Here is a 15699-nt window from a genome sequence, read left to right as displayed (position 1 = left end):
ATCTAAAGTCTGGCACAAATGAACCGACCAACAGAACACAGACTCAGACATAGAGAACAGATCTGTGCCTGCTAAGGGGGAGGGGGAGGCAGTGGGATGGATGAGGGGTTTGCAGTTAGCAGATGCAAACTGTTACATTTAAAATGGATAAGCAATGAGGTCCTACCGTACAGCACAGGGACCTATATCCAGTCCTCCAGGATAGAACACTATGGAAGATAATATCAGAAGGGGATCCAGCCCAAGGCTTGGATCCCTTTATGCTACCCAGGCAGGGATCCCACCTAAGGCTTGCTCCCCAGCCTCTCCTGAGCAGCTCTCGTAACAAAGGCTCAGGAGTCCCAAGGCAGCCTCTCCCAGCTGTTCAAAATTCCTTTTGTTCATTTTGTCTCCATTCTCTAATGCTACTACTGTCTTCCACATAAGGGACACATTTAGAAGTCATTTCAATATTTTAACCTAAAAGTTATGCAGTCCATAGAAGTTTCAGATTTAATTCCTTTAGCCAGTTCTCCCAGGGTGTGAATTCCACACCCCTCAGCACCCAGTCTCCTTCCTTGAAAGGAACAGTTGTCAACTCTCTCTTTCAAAGGAGGCAGCAAGGAGAAGCAAGGAGCTCTCCACCTGGCCAACCCAGAATACAATAAGACAATCTTCCCGTTCTGATGCCTCACCTCCTCTAAGTAGACGTCCCGCTGCAGGGTCTTTGGTCTGCTTTGTTCTACTCTATCCCCAGCGCCTAAAACAATACCTGACACCTAGTAGGCATTTAAGAAGTGTTTACTGAATGAGTAAATGATGTGTGTTCAGATTCAGCAGTAAGGAAGCTGAGCTGCAGGGTTTCACAACCAGGTAACTATCTGCTGTGGTCCTCTCTGGTTGGTCAGGAAATTAACAATAAATGGCAGGGGATGGGGGGAAGGGGGGGGAAAGGAAGAAACGACGGCGGGGGGCGGGGGGGAGAGAAAGAAGGAGGAGGAACATGGTTTCTTCTTGACATGAAAGAAAAACATATCTAAAACAAGACATGCTACCTTAGTTCTGTCCACCGATAATCTTAATAAAGAAGTTTTCTAAATGTTGGCCTTAGATAAACTAATACATGTGAGGCTTTAATAAACAGAATCTAATCTTGAGGAAATATTAATCAAACTCAGATGGCATGACGTCTGCAAAGACAATTTGCCTCTGCTCTTCAAAAATGTTCTGAAAGACGGAAAAAAATCTAAAGAGCAGTTCCAGAGGAAAGAAAGCTTTTCCGTTTTCTAGGATATGAAGAGCTAAAAGGATTGGAATCCAGACAGAGGAAAAAAATTTTTTTTTTTCTTTTTTTTGCTCTGAGGGACATTGTTGGGATACTTAGCAAAATTAACACATGGACTTCTTGTTAGATAACATTATTGGTAAATATCAACTTTCTCAGGTTGGAAAGTTGTACTGGGTTATGTGAGAGAACCATGCAGCCTGACATACTTAGGCGCTAAGGGTTATATCCGAAGTTTACTCTCAAATATTTTTTTAAATCATAATATGTGGATGTTTACAAAGGGATAAGACAAATGGGAAAATGCTAACAACTGGTAAATCTAAGTGAAGGGTGTGCACTTATTCATTATATTATTCCTACAGCTCTTCTTCAGGCTTGAGATTTTCCCTAATAAAAAGTTTAAAAGAAAAAAAAAATAAGCTGAAAATTTCAAATAACAAAGCCACGGTCATTTGTTTTGGTCTCCATCAGACAACCTGCCCAGCACTGTCACGGTTTCCAAAACACATCATGGACCCCAAACTAAAGAGCAAACATTAAACTTTCTTTTTGACTTCCCAGACAAGTCTGGAGTCTTATATGGAAAGAAATGAAAGAGAGAAAGAAAGAGACAAGTAAGGGAGGGAGCAAGGAAAGGAAGGAAGGGAAAAGAAAACTTGAGACAGAAGACTAAAAAAAAGGTATATATATATACATATATATATATATATATAAAATTACGCACCATGAAGCACCTTAACGCTGTTTTTTTTGTTTTGTTTTGTTTTGTTTTTAATAAATGTGGGCTTGGAGTTCCCACTGTGGTACAGCAGGTTAAGAATCCAGCATTGTCTCTGGGTGGCAGAGGTTCAATTTCAGCCTGGTGCAGTAGGTTAAGGATCCAGCATTGCTGCAGCCCTGCCATAGGTTGAGGCTGCAGCTCTTAACGCTGATTTTAAAAAGCTGCTGTGCCCCCCAGTCCCAGCCCGCCATCTGCCAGTGCACCCGGCCTGTCCCTTCATTTGAGGAGCTTGCTTCCAATAAGATAATGATTAATCATACAGTTTTAGGCCATCCAGATTCTGTCCCTGAGTGGCGAAGAATCGCATCCCGCCGCCGAAGACGCTGAGCAGCCTGAAGGCACCAAGCGCTAGCGCAACGTCGCGCAGCAGGGACCCGCCCGCGCCGCCCGGGCCCCCCGCGCCGCCCGGGCCCCCCGCGCCGCCCGGGCCCCCCGCGCCGCCCGGGCCCCCCGCGCCGCCCGGGCCCCCCGCGCACCTTTCGACTGCGCGATGTAGATCAGGCGGCTGACGATCTTGCGCATGCGCGGCTTCAAGGCGAAGTTCTTGGCGCCGCCGGTCACGGAAATGACCAGGTGGGGCGTTTTCAGGTGCCAGTGCTGGGTCAGCAGCTCGTAGAGCGTTTCTGCGTCGGTGTCGCAGGACAGTCGGATATACTGCGGGGCAGAGGGGAAGCATCAGGATCCGCTCCTGTTCTCCTGAGCTTGGGGCCTGGCCCAGCGCACCGGCTCCGGTGGGAGGGGGAGAGGGGAGCCGAGGAGGGTCCCCGTGGGGCAGTGGAAGGAAGGCGGGGAGTGGAGGGGATGCAGACGCCCCTCCAAGCCCCTTGGAGAACTTCGGACTTTATCCTAAAGGCCGTGGGGCACTGTGAGATTTTGTTTGTTGATTTCTTTGGTTTTTGGCCACCCCGTGGCACATGGAGTTCCCGGGCCAGGGATCAGATCCGAGCCACAGTTGTGACCTTAGCCACAGCTTCTGCAACGCTGTATTTTTAATCCCACTGTGCGGGCTGGGATCGAACCTGCGTCCCAGTGCTCCCAAGAGGAGGTGTTTGAAACCAAGTAGAAATGGAATGGGATTTATGATTTAGGGAGCCCTGCAGCAGCCGCTTTGCCTACAGCCTATGGGAGGAGACAGGTAGGGAGAGCTTCTGGGAGGCAAGGTAGAGGTGGCCCGTCCTGGGACAGAGGCCTTGGGAAAACAGAGTGGACAGAGCTGGGTGTCAGGGAGGTCCTGGGGCTGCAACTGCAGTGCTTAGGTGTGTGCAGTCAAGGCCCAGCTTCCAGCTGTCTGTGGATGGCTGTGTCACTGGGATCCAGGACACAGGAGGATTTAACAATGGCCAACTGAAAATTGGCACTTGCCCTCTGCTTCAACAAGGATGGAGTCACTGGCCACTGTAGTCCCTGACCTTCAGCACCCCCTGGAGGGGGTCGAGGGTGGAGATTGGGAATGAGGCACGCTGCGCTCTGAGAAAAACAGACCCAACAGGCCTTCAGAGAGATAGTTTCAGGAGATTTTATGAGCCTCAATTCTTGCAACTTCTTATATCTAGAAAAGCGCTGCAATCTTTAAGAGACATCTTCTCCTCGTGACAAGCAGCAAGCCTCTGCCAAAATGTGTGCCTAATTGTATACCCGCCGCCCCCCCCCTTCACTAAAACCATGTGCTACTGACCTTCCCCAGTACCTCTTTGGAGCAGTTGTCTGAGATGCTGTCCCTCGGGCTATGGTCCTCATTTTGCCCCAAATAAAACTTAACTCACAACTCTCATACTTTGCTTTTTTATTATTATTATTCAACCCAATCATTAAACATCTTTGTAAAATCCTACGTAGGAGCCTGCAGTGTGGGTGTGCAGAGGAAAATGTTGCCTGATTCAAGGCCACATGTATTCTCAAGAATGTCATAGGCCAAACTAAACCAGACGACTCACAAAAGCATGCGTCAGGCCTTTCATAGCGGCAAGGGTCAAGACAGATGTTACCTGAATGCCTGCCCTGTGCCTGGAGAGAGGACCCTGGGTGACAAGCCAGTCATCACCTGTGGAGCATTGCAGTTGCCTGTAGTCTGATCATAGCTTTTGATTTTTTGCAAGATTTAGACTTTTTCTGTCATCACTTTTGCTTGATTACCCATCTCCCTTATCTCCATTCATAGTATTAGACAATTCGGGGTAACTCAAGGAAGCCCACACTCTGTTAGCATTAGGATTAGCTACTGAGAATAGAAAACCATTGCTTACCTTCCCTCTCTTCCCCAGGGTCTCAAACTGAATATCCCCAAAGGCATCAGTGGGGAATTCCTTGGTGTGCTTCTTGTAATTCCATTTCTCATTTTGGTTGATCTGGGTGCCTTCGATGTGCTGGCTCTGGGCGTAGCCACACTTGCACACGTTTTCCCTGAGCAGAGTGAGATTGATGGGAGGCAACAGATTTCATTACACCTTCAGCTTCAACAGTCCGTCTTGTTAATTAGACTGGACTGCACATGATTAGCTTAAATAAACCCTCAAAGAGATTTCACCATCGCATCTAATTTTCAGACTATTTTCACCATCTCGGTTGTTTAAAAACTATCTTGATGTTTAATCCCCATGACACAAACGATCCAGGCAATATAATGGAATTGTACCTCCACTGAGAATAAAAGAAAGCAGGTACGCAGGGAGAGTTGGGGATAAAAGACAGAGGGAGTTCCTGTTGGGGCTCAGCGGAAACGAATCCGGCTAGTATCCATGAGGATGCAGACTGGATCCTGGCCTCGTTCAGTGGGTTAAGGATATGGAGTTGCCATGAGCTGTGGTGTAGTTTGCAGACGAGGCTCAGATGCTGCGTTGCTATGGGTATAGCATAGGCCGGCAGCTATAGCTCTGAATCAACCCCTAGCCTGGGGACTTCCATATGCCGAAGGCGTAGCCCTAGAAAGCAAAAAGAGAGAGAGAGACTATTACTTGAGTCTCCATATGTTCCAGCTATGGTCCCAACCATTCTAGACTCCCAGCCACTTCTCTCTCTTAGGTTCTGAGTGGCATTCCTATTTTCTTGGAGTAAACCTCCCCTGCTCCCCATTTAGGTTAAGCTAGTTTGGCTTCCTTGTAACCAAAAGTCTTAATTACTATAGACCATGGCAATTACCTATATTCAAAATATATGTCAAAACATTCAGTATTTTCTAGAGCTATAGAAGTTGAGCTAGAACCTGGATCTAGAATCACACCTCCAGCATCAATCTTGCCTCCTTTTGGGGACAGTTCCCAGGTGGCATCACTCCTTTTGACCAAGGGAAAAAATCAACCAGAATTGATCAAAAATTCCTTTAGTCCTTTCTCTTATTAAGCCCCCGGGGGCACTTCCTGAGCCAAGGCTGCTGTTAATAGCTTCAGGGACCTCCCCACTAGAGTCCAAGTTGGCTTCCTCCCCTCTCTCTTTAGCTGTTACTGTCCCGCTAGCCTTGGGGTCTGTCCACACCCGCCCAAGCTCATTGCAGGATTGGGGAAGGAAGTCCTTGCCCAACCTGAGACTGACTCTCAAGTCCTTTTCCCTTCCAAGAACAGGGATGTGTCTCAGGTCACCTTGACCAAGAGACTTGTCTGGCTCCATCTTGATGATCTTCCGGCTGGTAGCCCTCCAAGAACCAATTTGCACGAATTGTTTTACAAATGGAGAGGAGGCCAGAAAGAAGGCCAGGATGCATCAGAAGCACAGATACATGGAGCAGGCACTAGAGGGGCAAAGAGGAGAGATGGAGAAGACAAGACACTTGTTCTACCCCATACAAGTCCAAATCCTATAGAGCTCCACTGTCAATAGTGTAGCCACTAGCCACGTGTGGCTATTTAACTTAAATGTAGTGTAATTTGAAAATTCAATTCCTTGGTTGCACTAACCACATTTCAAATGCTCACTAGCCACAAAAGGCTAGTGGCTGTCCTATAGGACAGCATGGATGAAGAATATTTCCATTAGAGTAGAGTGTTCCATTGCACAGAGCCTGTTATAGCAAAAGTTATATTCTTCCTTCTTCTAGCTCAAACCCGGCATGGCCAAGGCAGTGAGAATTCAAGAGAACAAACCCAGATCCAGGGATTTACAGACTCGGGAGGGCCAGGAGGCGGCCCCAAAGCTGGGCAGCTAGTGCCTCCAAGGGCACCCAGCAGCCAAGGCCATGGTGAGGCATCACTTTCCAGTGACCAGTCAAGAAATAGACATCCACAAGGGTATAAAGTAGAGAAGTACCCGTGGTCTGGACTTAGCACCTGTGAGGCAACACTGGGGAGACTTGGGCCAGCTGGGTCAGCTAGTGTGGCCAATAGCCACAAAATTACAGTATCACGAGTGAGGCAGAATATTAACTCAGGTAGTCAGTGTAGGAGCATGGGCTTTGATGCATTCTTTGATAAGGCTATTGATTAACATTTGCGGCTTAAGGGCTCCAGAGAGTAATCCCACAGGCCTTGCTTTATTATAGGCATTGTGCCTTCTCCACAGGCTTTGTTTACTATAGGAAATGGGCCTACCCCCACATGGACTTTAATCTCTAACCCACTCCTCAACTGATAGAAAAGGAATGAGAGGAAGGGTGACTCAATCTAAGGAAAGAGAAAGACAAAGAAATCATAAAACTTATGGGACATTTCCACTCCTAAAACCCGTATTGGACACGGACTGATAAAGACAACTGAGCAAGGCCAAAAAGAAAAAACTGCATCTTTCTGGACCCCATGTAGGTACACCCCCCCATCTTTAAGGGATAAAAACCCCTATCGGGCAATAGATAGGTGTGGGGGGGGCCCTTCTCCCCACTCCCAGCAGCCCTGGGAGCTATTTGCTTTCCTTTAATAAAGACTTTGCTTGCTTTCTGCCTGTGAGTTAGCCGAGTTCATACTTCAACTGCATGAACAAGAACCCAGATTCCGGGAACATCTTTCTGGCCTCATTACTACCAGTCACTTCCCTTGATTTCCTTGTCAGATGGGTAATTCAGATTACACAGAGCATCCCCACTGCTATGGCGGGATGAAAATAATAAATTCAAGAAGTTAAAAGCTTACAGGGTGTGGACTCTGGTCTATAACCTTGGGTTCTCCTCTGAGATGAGAACTGGAAGACCCCCAAGATGCTCCTGTCCTCTGCAGGTTTTATGGAGGCCGGGGGCTGCTCACTGCATTTGCCTTCATCTAAAGCAGATTCAATCTGCAATCAAGCACCATAAGGTGGCAGCCATAGATCTGCCTACCTGGCATCTCTTTCTCCTTCTGCTAATCGAAACATCCTGATTTCCCTTTCTGCACCTGGTCCATGTGGACACAACATTCAAGGCTGGCCAATCACCTAGTCCATTGCCCAGCCCCCGGGGTTAGAGGGAGCGCATGGCCCAAGCTAGGCCAATAAGAGCCATGAACGTAGACCCAGGACTTTGGATGGAATTGCTAGGAACAAGGCCCTCTTCCCCCTGGAGGGTGAGCTGAAGTTCATACCAGTGGCAAAATAAGTATCTCTTACTTTCTCCCATGTTTATTTTCTAATTCACACAGAGTAAGAAAACATATTGATGGTAGGAATTTTATGCATTACTCCACTGAATCTTTACCCAGGAGGTATACTTGCTAGAGTTTTAGGCTAAGAGGATTCAGTTCAGAAAAGACAGTAATTGGCTCAAGGTCAGGCAGGGAGTCAGGTGGGATCCGAGGCTGATTCCAAAGCTCTTGTTCTCTCCCTTCCACCTTCCTCTGTGCACTGTCTCTGTTCAGCAGAATCAACGCTTTAATACAAATCACAGCAGCAACGATCCACTTAATACATTGCTAGACTCTCTTTGATCACCAGTAGGGAAAAGAGAGGGGGCAGAGGGGACCGAGGAGGGGAGTTGAGGGGGACTAAAATCACTTCTTTAGTTCCGGGGCACCATCCTCAGAAAAGACCAGCATCCATCCACATATTCACTGGCCCGTTAGGTGACATTTGCTGCTGGGGCTGCCCCTCAAGGCTTTTGTGACTCAGCCTTTGATGTTTCAAAACACACAAGACTTAGAGTAGATGAGCATCTGGTTAGATGGTGCAGAGGCTTGGTGTCACCTGCCAACCTCTATAAAACAACAAGGTGCATCACCATGGCCACTCCGGTGGGCTCCCAGGCTCGTGGGGATACTCAAGAGAGCGACAGCCTCTCTTGAATCATTTACCAGCTACCACCAGAGCTAAAAATATGCAATGAAATGATACCTCTCTGGGGACAAGCTGCTTGCCAAATTCTTCCTGTTCACACACCATTTCTGAGAATTGCAAGATGCAAACAGCTTGAATAATGAACTAGGGAGCATTTGTTTGTTTGTTGTCATGGTTGTTAATAATTTAGTTTTGAACATGGTAGTGAAAACAGAGACAAAATAGTTTGCTTACGTGGCCTTGGAATCTTTGGTAAAGAAGACACATTCCCGTTTCTTAAAATTTGCTTGAATGAAATTCACCAAGTCCTTTGGAGAAAGAAAGAACATTGGAATAACACACCACTAATTTGTCCTCACCCCCTGCTGATCTAGTAAACAATCTAAACCTACTTCAAAAGTTTTAAGAATTCACCACCATGGAGTTCCTGTACTGGCTCAGCCGTAATGAACCTGACTAGTATCCATGAGGACACGGATTCGATCCCTGGTCTCCATCAGTGGGTCAAGGATGCGGCGTTGCCCTGAGCTGTGGCATATGTCGCAGTGGTGGCTTGGATCTGTGTGGCTGTGGCTGTGGTGTAGGCTGGCAGCTGCAGCTCTGATTTGACCCCTAGCCTGGGAACCTCCACAGGCCTTGGGTACAGCCCTAAAAAGACAAGAAGAGGAAGAGGAAGAGGGAGAGGAGGAGGAAGAAGAAGAAGAATTGTTCACCACCTATTCCTAGCACACTTTCATGTTTTTAGAGCACACAAAGTTTGCAAAAAATAAATAAATAAATAAATAAAATAAAAGCAAAAAAAAAACATACATATATTTAAATTGTTATAACTAAATGCAAATTTTTCTAAAAGTTACTTGACATTATCTTGTAACAAATGTCATCATGAGCATACAAAGTATGCTTTTCTGACTCTAAGGCAACTGGGGGAATATAAGCATGTGTTGACAGTTTAGCATAAATCATTTAGCGTTGCAGATTCTCATTCCTCTTACGCTTGCTTTGCAAAAGAAGGTATGTTCTGAATATTCCTTCTGGATGCATCCGCCCTCCCACAAGCAAAGGCGTTGGGTCGCAATCACCACCACCTTTTCTCCTTCAAAATACTTTCTAAGCTCTTCACTGATTTTAAATCTTCTGAACACAGATGAAGAAAACTCAACAGATGTATAAGCTTGTGAGATCAATGACGGTGGCGGAAGGGTGGTGACAAAAACTGCCTTGTGAAAAACTCTCTGAAAATTCACTTTGCTGAGAGGTGTGTCCTCGGGCTCAAACCGTACCCCCCACCCCCAGCACTGGGATGTACTTGGGTCGTCTCAGAAGTTCTACCCACAGGGCTGCTGTCATCTCTGAAGTGTGAGAGATTTGAAGGGAGCAGGAAATCCATCTAGAAATCCGGTGGGAACCGGAAGGAGCGGGGTAAGAGAGAGGCAGCCTTTGTCTCCCAGAGGCACCAGGGCTTGCACCCAAGTGTGATCTCGAAAGGTCTTTTCTGCCCTCCAAGGGGGCTCTCCCTGCTGGGAGCGGGAGCAGGGAGCACTGGAGATGCTTTGCTTGTCGTGTAATTCGCACAGGACTGGGGCCACGTTGACAGCAGGTGCAGATTCGAAGGAGGTGCTCTGTGTGGGGAGTGGCAAGTGCACTCTGCCAATCACATCAAAATACTGACAGGCCCAGCACCCCGGAAGCCCCGCCCCATCCCTCCGCCTTCCAAAGCTGGCCCCCTCCCAGACTTTTAACCCTGCAGTTGAGGGAAACCCTGGTGTCAGACGGAGTGCCTGCTGACCAATGGGAGCATTCGCTACGCCCTGACAAGGACCAGACACCCTCGAGGTGTCGCCAAAGACTGGGGTGGGAGGGGCAGCGCAGCACAGAGGGGGGGCCTTCTGCGGGCGCCCCCACCCTGAGTCCGCTCATCCCTAAGCAAGGACCAGCTGTGGGGTCGCTGCATGCGAAGTCCTGAAGGCCACATGCACGCAGGCTTGGAACAAGGAGAAACGCATGCCAAAGAGCACAGCTCGAGGCTACAGCAAGAGCAAAGGCAGACCCAGAACGAGCTCCCGCCAGAGTCGAAGAAAAGGATTTCAATTCAAAACTCATTTTCGGGGTGAACCCACAAGGCTGGAAGCCAGACTACCAAGCACTACGTAGTAAAACAAACATCGTATTTAAGACTTTGTAAAAGTCAGTTAACAAGTGGGTTCTTTAACAACGTGCTAAAGTTACAAGCCACAATCTTGAAAATAGAACGCTTAAAAAGCAGCTCAGAAAATGCCTCTACCTTCCATATAAATAATCCACGAACGAAATACTATCCGTTGAGAAATGAACTTTCTAAAGAAGGGGTATTGGTTTGCAAAGAATCCAAACTGCAAAATGATGCTTTCTGACATAACAAGGGCAGTGGGGGCGCGGAAGGGCCCTGAACTCACGCTCTCGCTGTAGGACACGTCTGTGCTCCGAGACGCGCTGGAGTACAGGGTCCTCGTGCTGTCCAGCATGCCGTTCCTCCTGTTCCTCATGCTGAGCCGGGCGCCCTTGAAGGACATCTCTTCTCCTGTGAAAGGATGGGGGTGGGGGTAAGATGGGGTCACGAGCAGTGAAAGGGCTGCCCTCTTCTCCCCCGTCGCCATGCGCTGTGCCTCACGCCCCATCCGCCTGCCCGCATCAGGCAATTGGACCCCGCCGCTGCTCTCCTCTCCCTCTTCCTCCTTGTCCTCCGGGACCCAGCTTGAGCTCTGTTTTCTTGGTACTGGATCCATGGCCACTGATGCCTGGGCAGGGCCCTCCTGGAGGCTCCTCTCCTAAGGGAGGTAGGGCCGGGAATCCCAGACGCCCCCTCCCCACACACACACACAAGACGTGCTCCCTGGCTCCTCCCCAGTTAATGGATCTGGAGTAAAGGAACTTAGAGAACTGTAAGTAGCTGCTTGTGGCAGCTGTGAGAGCCCTCACCTGATCCAGTGGCGTCAAGTGGGACCTGAACCCTGAATCGGCCTTGAGGGCCGGTGTGCGCTGAGTCAGGCTGACACTTGGAGCTGGCACATGTGTCCCAGGAACACCCAGCAATTCCTTCCCAGGCTCGGGAGCAGACTGTTAGTCTGGGCATCACAGAAGCCTCAGCTGTCCTGGAGATGGCTCTGGGCCGCCCTCCCTTCTTGTGCTGCTCAGACCCTCCCATCCCAGCGGCAGGAATCCTCTATCCCTCTTGTCTCCCAACACTATCTCAGCCCCGTGTCCCCAAGAGCTGCTACACATCCCCGTGTTGTCCAGCAGATGCAGCAAACACATTTCTAGAACAAAAGCATCATCCGTCTTCTACACCCCACCTTCCTGTGTCTCCTCCTGGGAATGCTGCATGTCCCCCACAATCACCACATCCAAGTGGCAGCCCCACCCCCTTCACCCTCTGCAGCTTGCCACCTGGGCCCTGCTTACTTCCCCAGCCAGATTGCACGCACCTCCCTCTCCTTCTGAACCCGTTCTTTGCCATCTGGTCCCACCGTCTGTCTGGACGCCTCCACCCCAAACACTCCCCATCTGGTTATCTCCTGCTCACCCTCCCAGCCTTATACATTCTTTCTCCAGGGAGGTGCCTGTGACGCCCAGGCTGGCACAAATGCCCAGTGACCTGTTCTGGAAGCACCTTCTACTCTCCACCAAGCCGTAAGTATCCTGATTTGTCCCATGGTCTGTTTGGCCCCTGTCCCCCTGCTTCAGTCAAAAACTATATCTCAGAGCTCCTGATGCAGCACCAAGGTGCAGGTCTGATCCGCAGCTCAGCACAGTGGGTAGGATTCAGAGTCATCACAGCTGCAGCATAGGTCACAACTGCGGCTTGGATCTGATCCCTGGCCTTGGAACTCCATATGCTGTGGAGCAGCCAAAAAATTAAATAAACAAACCAAAAAGAAAAAAAAAAAACCCAGCTCTATGAAGAAGTTCCCTTTACCTTGGCTCAGGCTGCATCTGCGACACAGGTTCAATCCCTGGCCTGAGATCTTCCATGTGCCACGGACACAGCCAATAAAACAAATAAAGAAACAAACAAAAACAGATCTATCTGTTCCGCTTATTCCCAGAATCTGGCACAATTCACAGAGTAGAACTGTCCCCATATTGACTGAGTGAATAATTTAAAGTTATCATGTAATACTCCCTCCCATTCGCCAGATCCTTCTTCGGTTCGCAAATTACTTCCTCCTCGCTTTCCACACCCCCTGCAGGTGGAGAGGCCTGAGACCCACAGCTCCCCATCCGTGAGTCTGGCTCCTCTGTCCAGATGGCCCGGCCCAGCCTCCAAGCCAGCCCCCTACTCCACGCCACAGAGGCAGGACGCCCTTTAAAGCCCGCTCAGAACCCTCAGGACAGGCTGTTTAAAACCAGCATTGCCTCTTTTACTTCTCTCCCCAGGCGTTTCACAGAGAGGCTCCGAGTATTAATTGGTACTTTACATACATTATCGTAAAACCACAGATCAATCCTGCAAGTATTTACTGCTCTCCCCATACAGCAAATGGCTTCGAAGTGGGGGCGGGGGGGGGGTGTCAATGGTTAGGAGAGGATTTCATTTGCTGGCAATAAATAAATAACCTGCTTGTTTCTTTGCAATGGAAAAAGTGAATTTTGTTTTTTTGGGTTTTTTGGGGTTTTTTTTTGTCTTTTTGCCATTTCTTGGGCCACTCCCATGGCATATGGAGGTTCCCAGGCTAAGGGTCTAATCGGAGCTGTAGCCACCAGCCTAGCCACAGCCACAGCAACGCGGGACCGAGCCGCGTCTGTGACCTACACCACAGCTCACGGCAACGCCGGATCATTCACCCACTAAGCAAGGCCAGGGATCGAACCTGCAACTTCATGGTTCCTAGTCAGATTCGTTAACCACTGCACCACGACAGGAACTCCCCGAATTTTTGCGTTTTAATCGTATTTCAGTCAAATAAGAAATGGGAAAGCTGTGTAAGAAGTGCAGAAACTTGCCCAGTCCAACATTTCAAATGCCCTTATTCGGTATTAGTTTCTAACCTGTTTTCTGGGGCCAGCTGATATTCGAGTTGACTCATTGTGAGTCCAGGCGCTCTTCACACGGTCTCATGTACCGTGTCTGGTTTATCCATCTCCCACACACATTCAGGAGTTAAGGCTTAAGTGCGACGGGGCATTAGGAGAAGGACACAGGGTTTCCAGGGGGGTCTGGAGAGGGCAGAGGCCACAGGGAACCCCTAGGAGCCTCGGTCAAAAGGGGGGTAAACTGGAAAAGCCAGACAACCAGGAGGAGAAGGAAGTGAAGGTCACACCAGGGAGAAAGGCGTCAACACATCACACGCTAAGAAAAAGTAATAAAATCACACCACCAGGTGAAACAATACAAAACCCAGTTGAAAAATGGACAAAAGAATCCAAAACCACCAAACAGAAATCCTCCATAAGCACAAAAACACAAATCATCAATAGGCATAAAAATACAATGAGCCTTCCTAGCAATAAAAACAATAAAATCCCAACCCCAGCAACAATGAAACATCGGGCAGAGTGGAGGGGGATATTTTCAGATGACAGCATTTGATGTTGGGAAGAGCCTAGTGGGACAGACATTCTCATGTGATTGGGGGTGGGGCGGTAAAAATCACTTTCCTGCCTGCAAAACAATGTGGCTGTAATATAACAAGATATTTAATCATTATCACTGTTGGCCCCAGTGAACTGGCTTTGGAGAAGTCTAGATAAGGGAAACCGTCAGAAGCACATTAAAAGGTACATACTCGAAAGGTATTCATTTCAGAGGAAAAATCAGAAGTGACCTAAATTTCCATCACCAGGGGAACAGTACACCCAGTAGAAGCAAGGGGATGGCACCATGACGGAGTATATTTTAATGACATAGAAAAATGATTATGATTTGTTATGAGTAGGAAGAAAGCGTGAGGCAAGAAATGACAGTGATGGGGGTCTCTGGTTTCAGAGACATCAGCTTGGGTTCCACCCCTCCCCCTGGGACCTTGGGTGAGTCTCCCACCCTCTGGGCTTCCCTATGCATGGGGTTCAGCAGCCCAGACAAGACGCACCTTTGGGAAAGTCAGCTATGGAAGTAGGAGATGTCAGTGCATTACGTGTAACGTGTATAAGGCGCAGGGAAGCAAATACCCCACGGAGTTAACCTTTGCTGTATGGAGGCGGGTCTGTGAGTGACTTTAATTGTATTCTTTAACTTTTTGTATTTGCCGAAATTAAATACATGGCCGATGTAATCTGGAAAATATATTTAATAAATGGGGATGGTGTCTAGAGGTTGGGTGAGGCGAAGATACCAGTGACCTTGGTGATAAGTCTCCACAAGTGTTGGGGGGAGGGGGACAGGGCCCCTGGGCAGACCTCTACATCCACAGGAGCACATAGGTGTGGGGGGTCGCTAGGGGGAGGGGCGTATCACTGGCCAACTTGTTTCCTCCCAAGAGATGGGATCATGTTTAAATCTTGGGGTTAGAAAACTAGAGGAGAGGAAGAGCCGAAAGTTCAGGACTAATAATAATAAAAATAATACAATGGTTATAATAATAACTGAACATGGAGTAGGACTTCCTGGGGTAGGTGGGAGCAGGGAAGCTATAGGCAGTAAAATGATCAACTGAGGATACATGATCAACAGAAGATAAGAGGAAAAGTTAGTTGATAATAACGTAATGAATACTGATGACAATCTGGGATCTTTTTCCTCTTGCATCATATTCTTTGAAATCATTCCCAGACACGAATCTGACTTCCTACCAGCCACAGCCTCTTGGTCTTACGTGGACTGTCTGACTCATACTCCAGAGAAGGAATGCCAAGTTCACCCCAGAGTAGAGGCTGGCTGGGGGCACTGTATGAGTTTTCAGGGCTCCAAGACTCCAGGGTAGTTGTTTAAAAAGCCACACCTAGAGAAGTGGATTCAGAAGTGGGCTTAGGGGTTTAGGGCTTTGCTGCTGTGAGGTGCTCAGGGACTCCCATGGGAGCAGCACTGCTGGGTCAGATTTCATCCCCATGGTCTTAGCAGTTCCCCCTGATGAGCGGTTTCACCTGCTCAGGGGCCTTGCTGCCCATTTGCTCCTGCTCACCTAACAGCTCAGGCAGCCAGGGGGCATCTGCAGCCTCAGTCGATTGGGATGGGTAAGAAGGCACCACTTGACTTGCAGAAGAGGTGGTTTGCCAAGCTCCAGAAGTAAAAGGTGATGGACTTATTCCCAATAACCCCAGCACTTAGGGGTTGGAGTTTCACATACAATTTGGAATACATGATTGCATAAATCCCAAACCAAAACATGACACAACGTGATATCACCACAATACATGATTCTTAAGGGCTTGAAACCTCACCGATGTTGTCTCTCAAATATTATTTCTTTCTCTGGATCAGAAATGCAGTATTTGGTGTTCACATGAAAGAGTCACTGGTGCTCCACCCATTTGATGGCAATGGAGTATAACGTTAACAGCATGAGTTTCA

At 48.3% G+C, this 15699-nt stretch overlaps 1 protein-coding gene across 1 annotated transcript in view; it reads right to left on the bottom strand.

Moving 5' to 3' along the window:
• TRPM8 (transient receptor potential cation channel subfamily M member 8) overlaps nt 1-10765 on the bottom strand; it is an 81371-nt gene extending 70606 nt beyond the window's left edge. Inside the window, exons 1-5 of the mRNA XM_047770265.1 lie at nt 10498-10765; nt 9623-10062; nt 7100-7241; nt 4292-4458; nt 2423-2702 (exon numbers count right to left, since the gene is read on the bottom strand). Of these exons, the coding sequence (XP_047626221.1) occupies nt 2423-2702; nt 4292-4458; nt 7100-7241; nt 9623-10062; nt 10498-10765 (1297 nt within the window). The remainder of the gene's footprint in view (nt 1-2422; nt 2703-4291; nt 4459-7099; nt 7242-9622; nt 10063-10497) is intronic.
• Nucleotides 10766-15699: the final 4934 nt, after the last annotated feature.

The sequence above is a fragment of the Phacochoerus africanus genome, chromosome 3, assembly GCF_016906955.1.
Source record: "Phacochoerus africanus isolate WHEZ1 chromosome 3, ROS_Pafr_v1, whole genome shotgun sequence".
Taxonomy (NCBI): domain Eukaryota; kingdom Metazoa; phylum Chordata; class Mammalia; order Artiodactyla; family Suidae; genus Phacochoerus; species Phacochoerus africanus.
The sequence above is the reverse complement of the archived record's forward strand: the minus strand, read 5'-3'. Positions and strand labels throughout refer to the sequence as shown.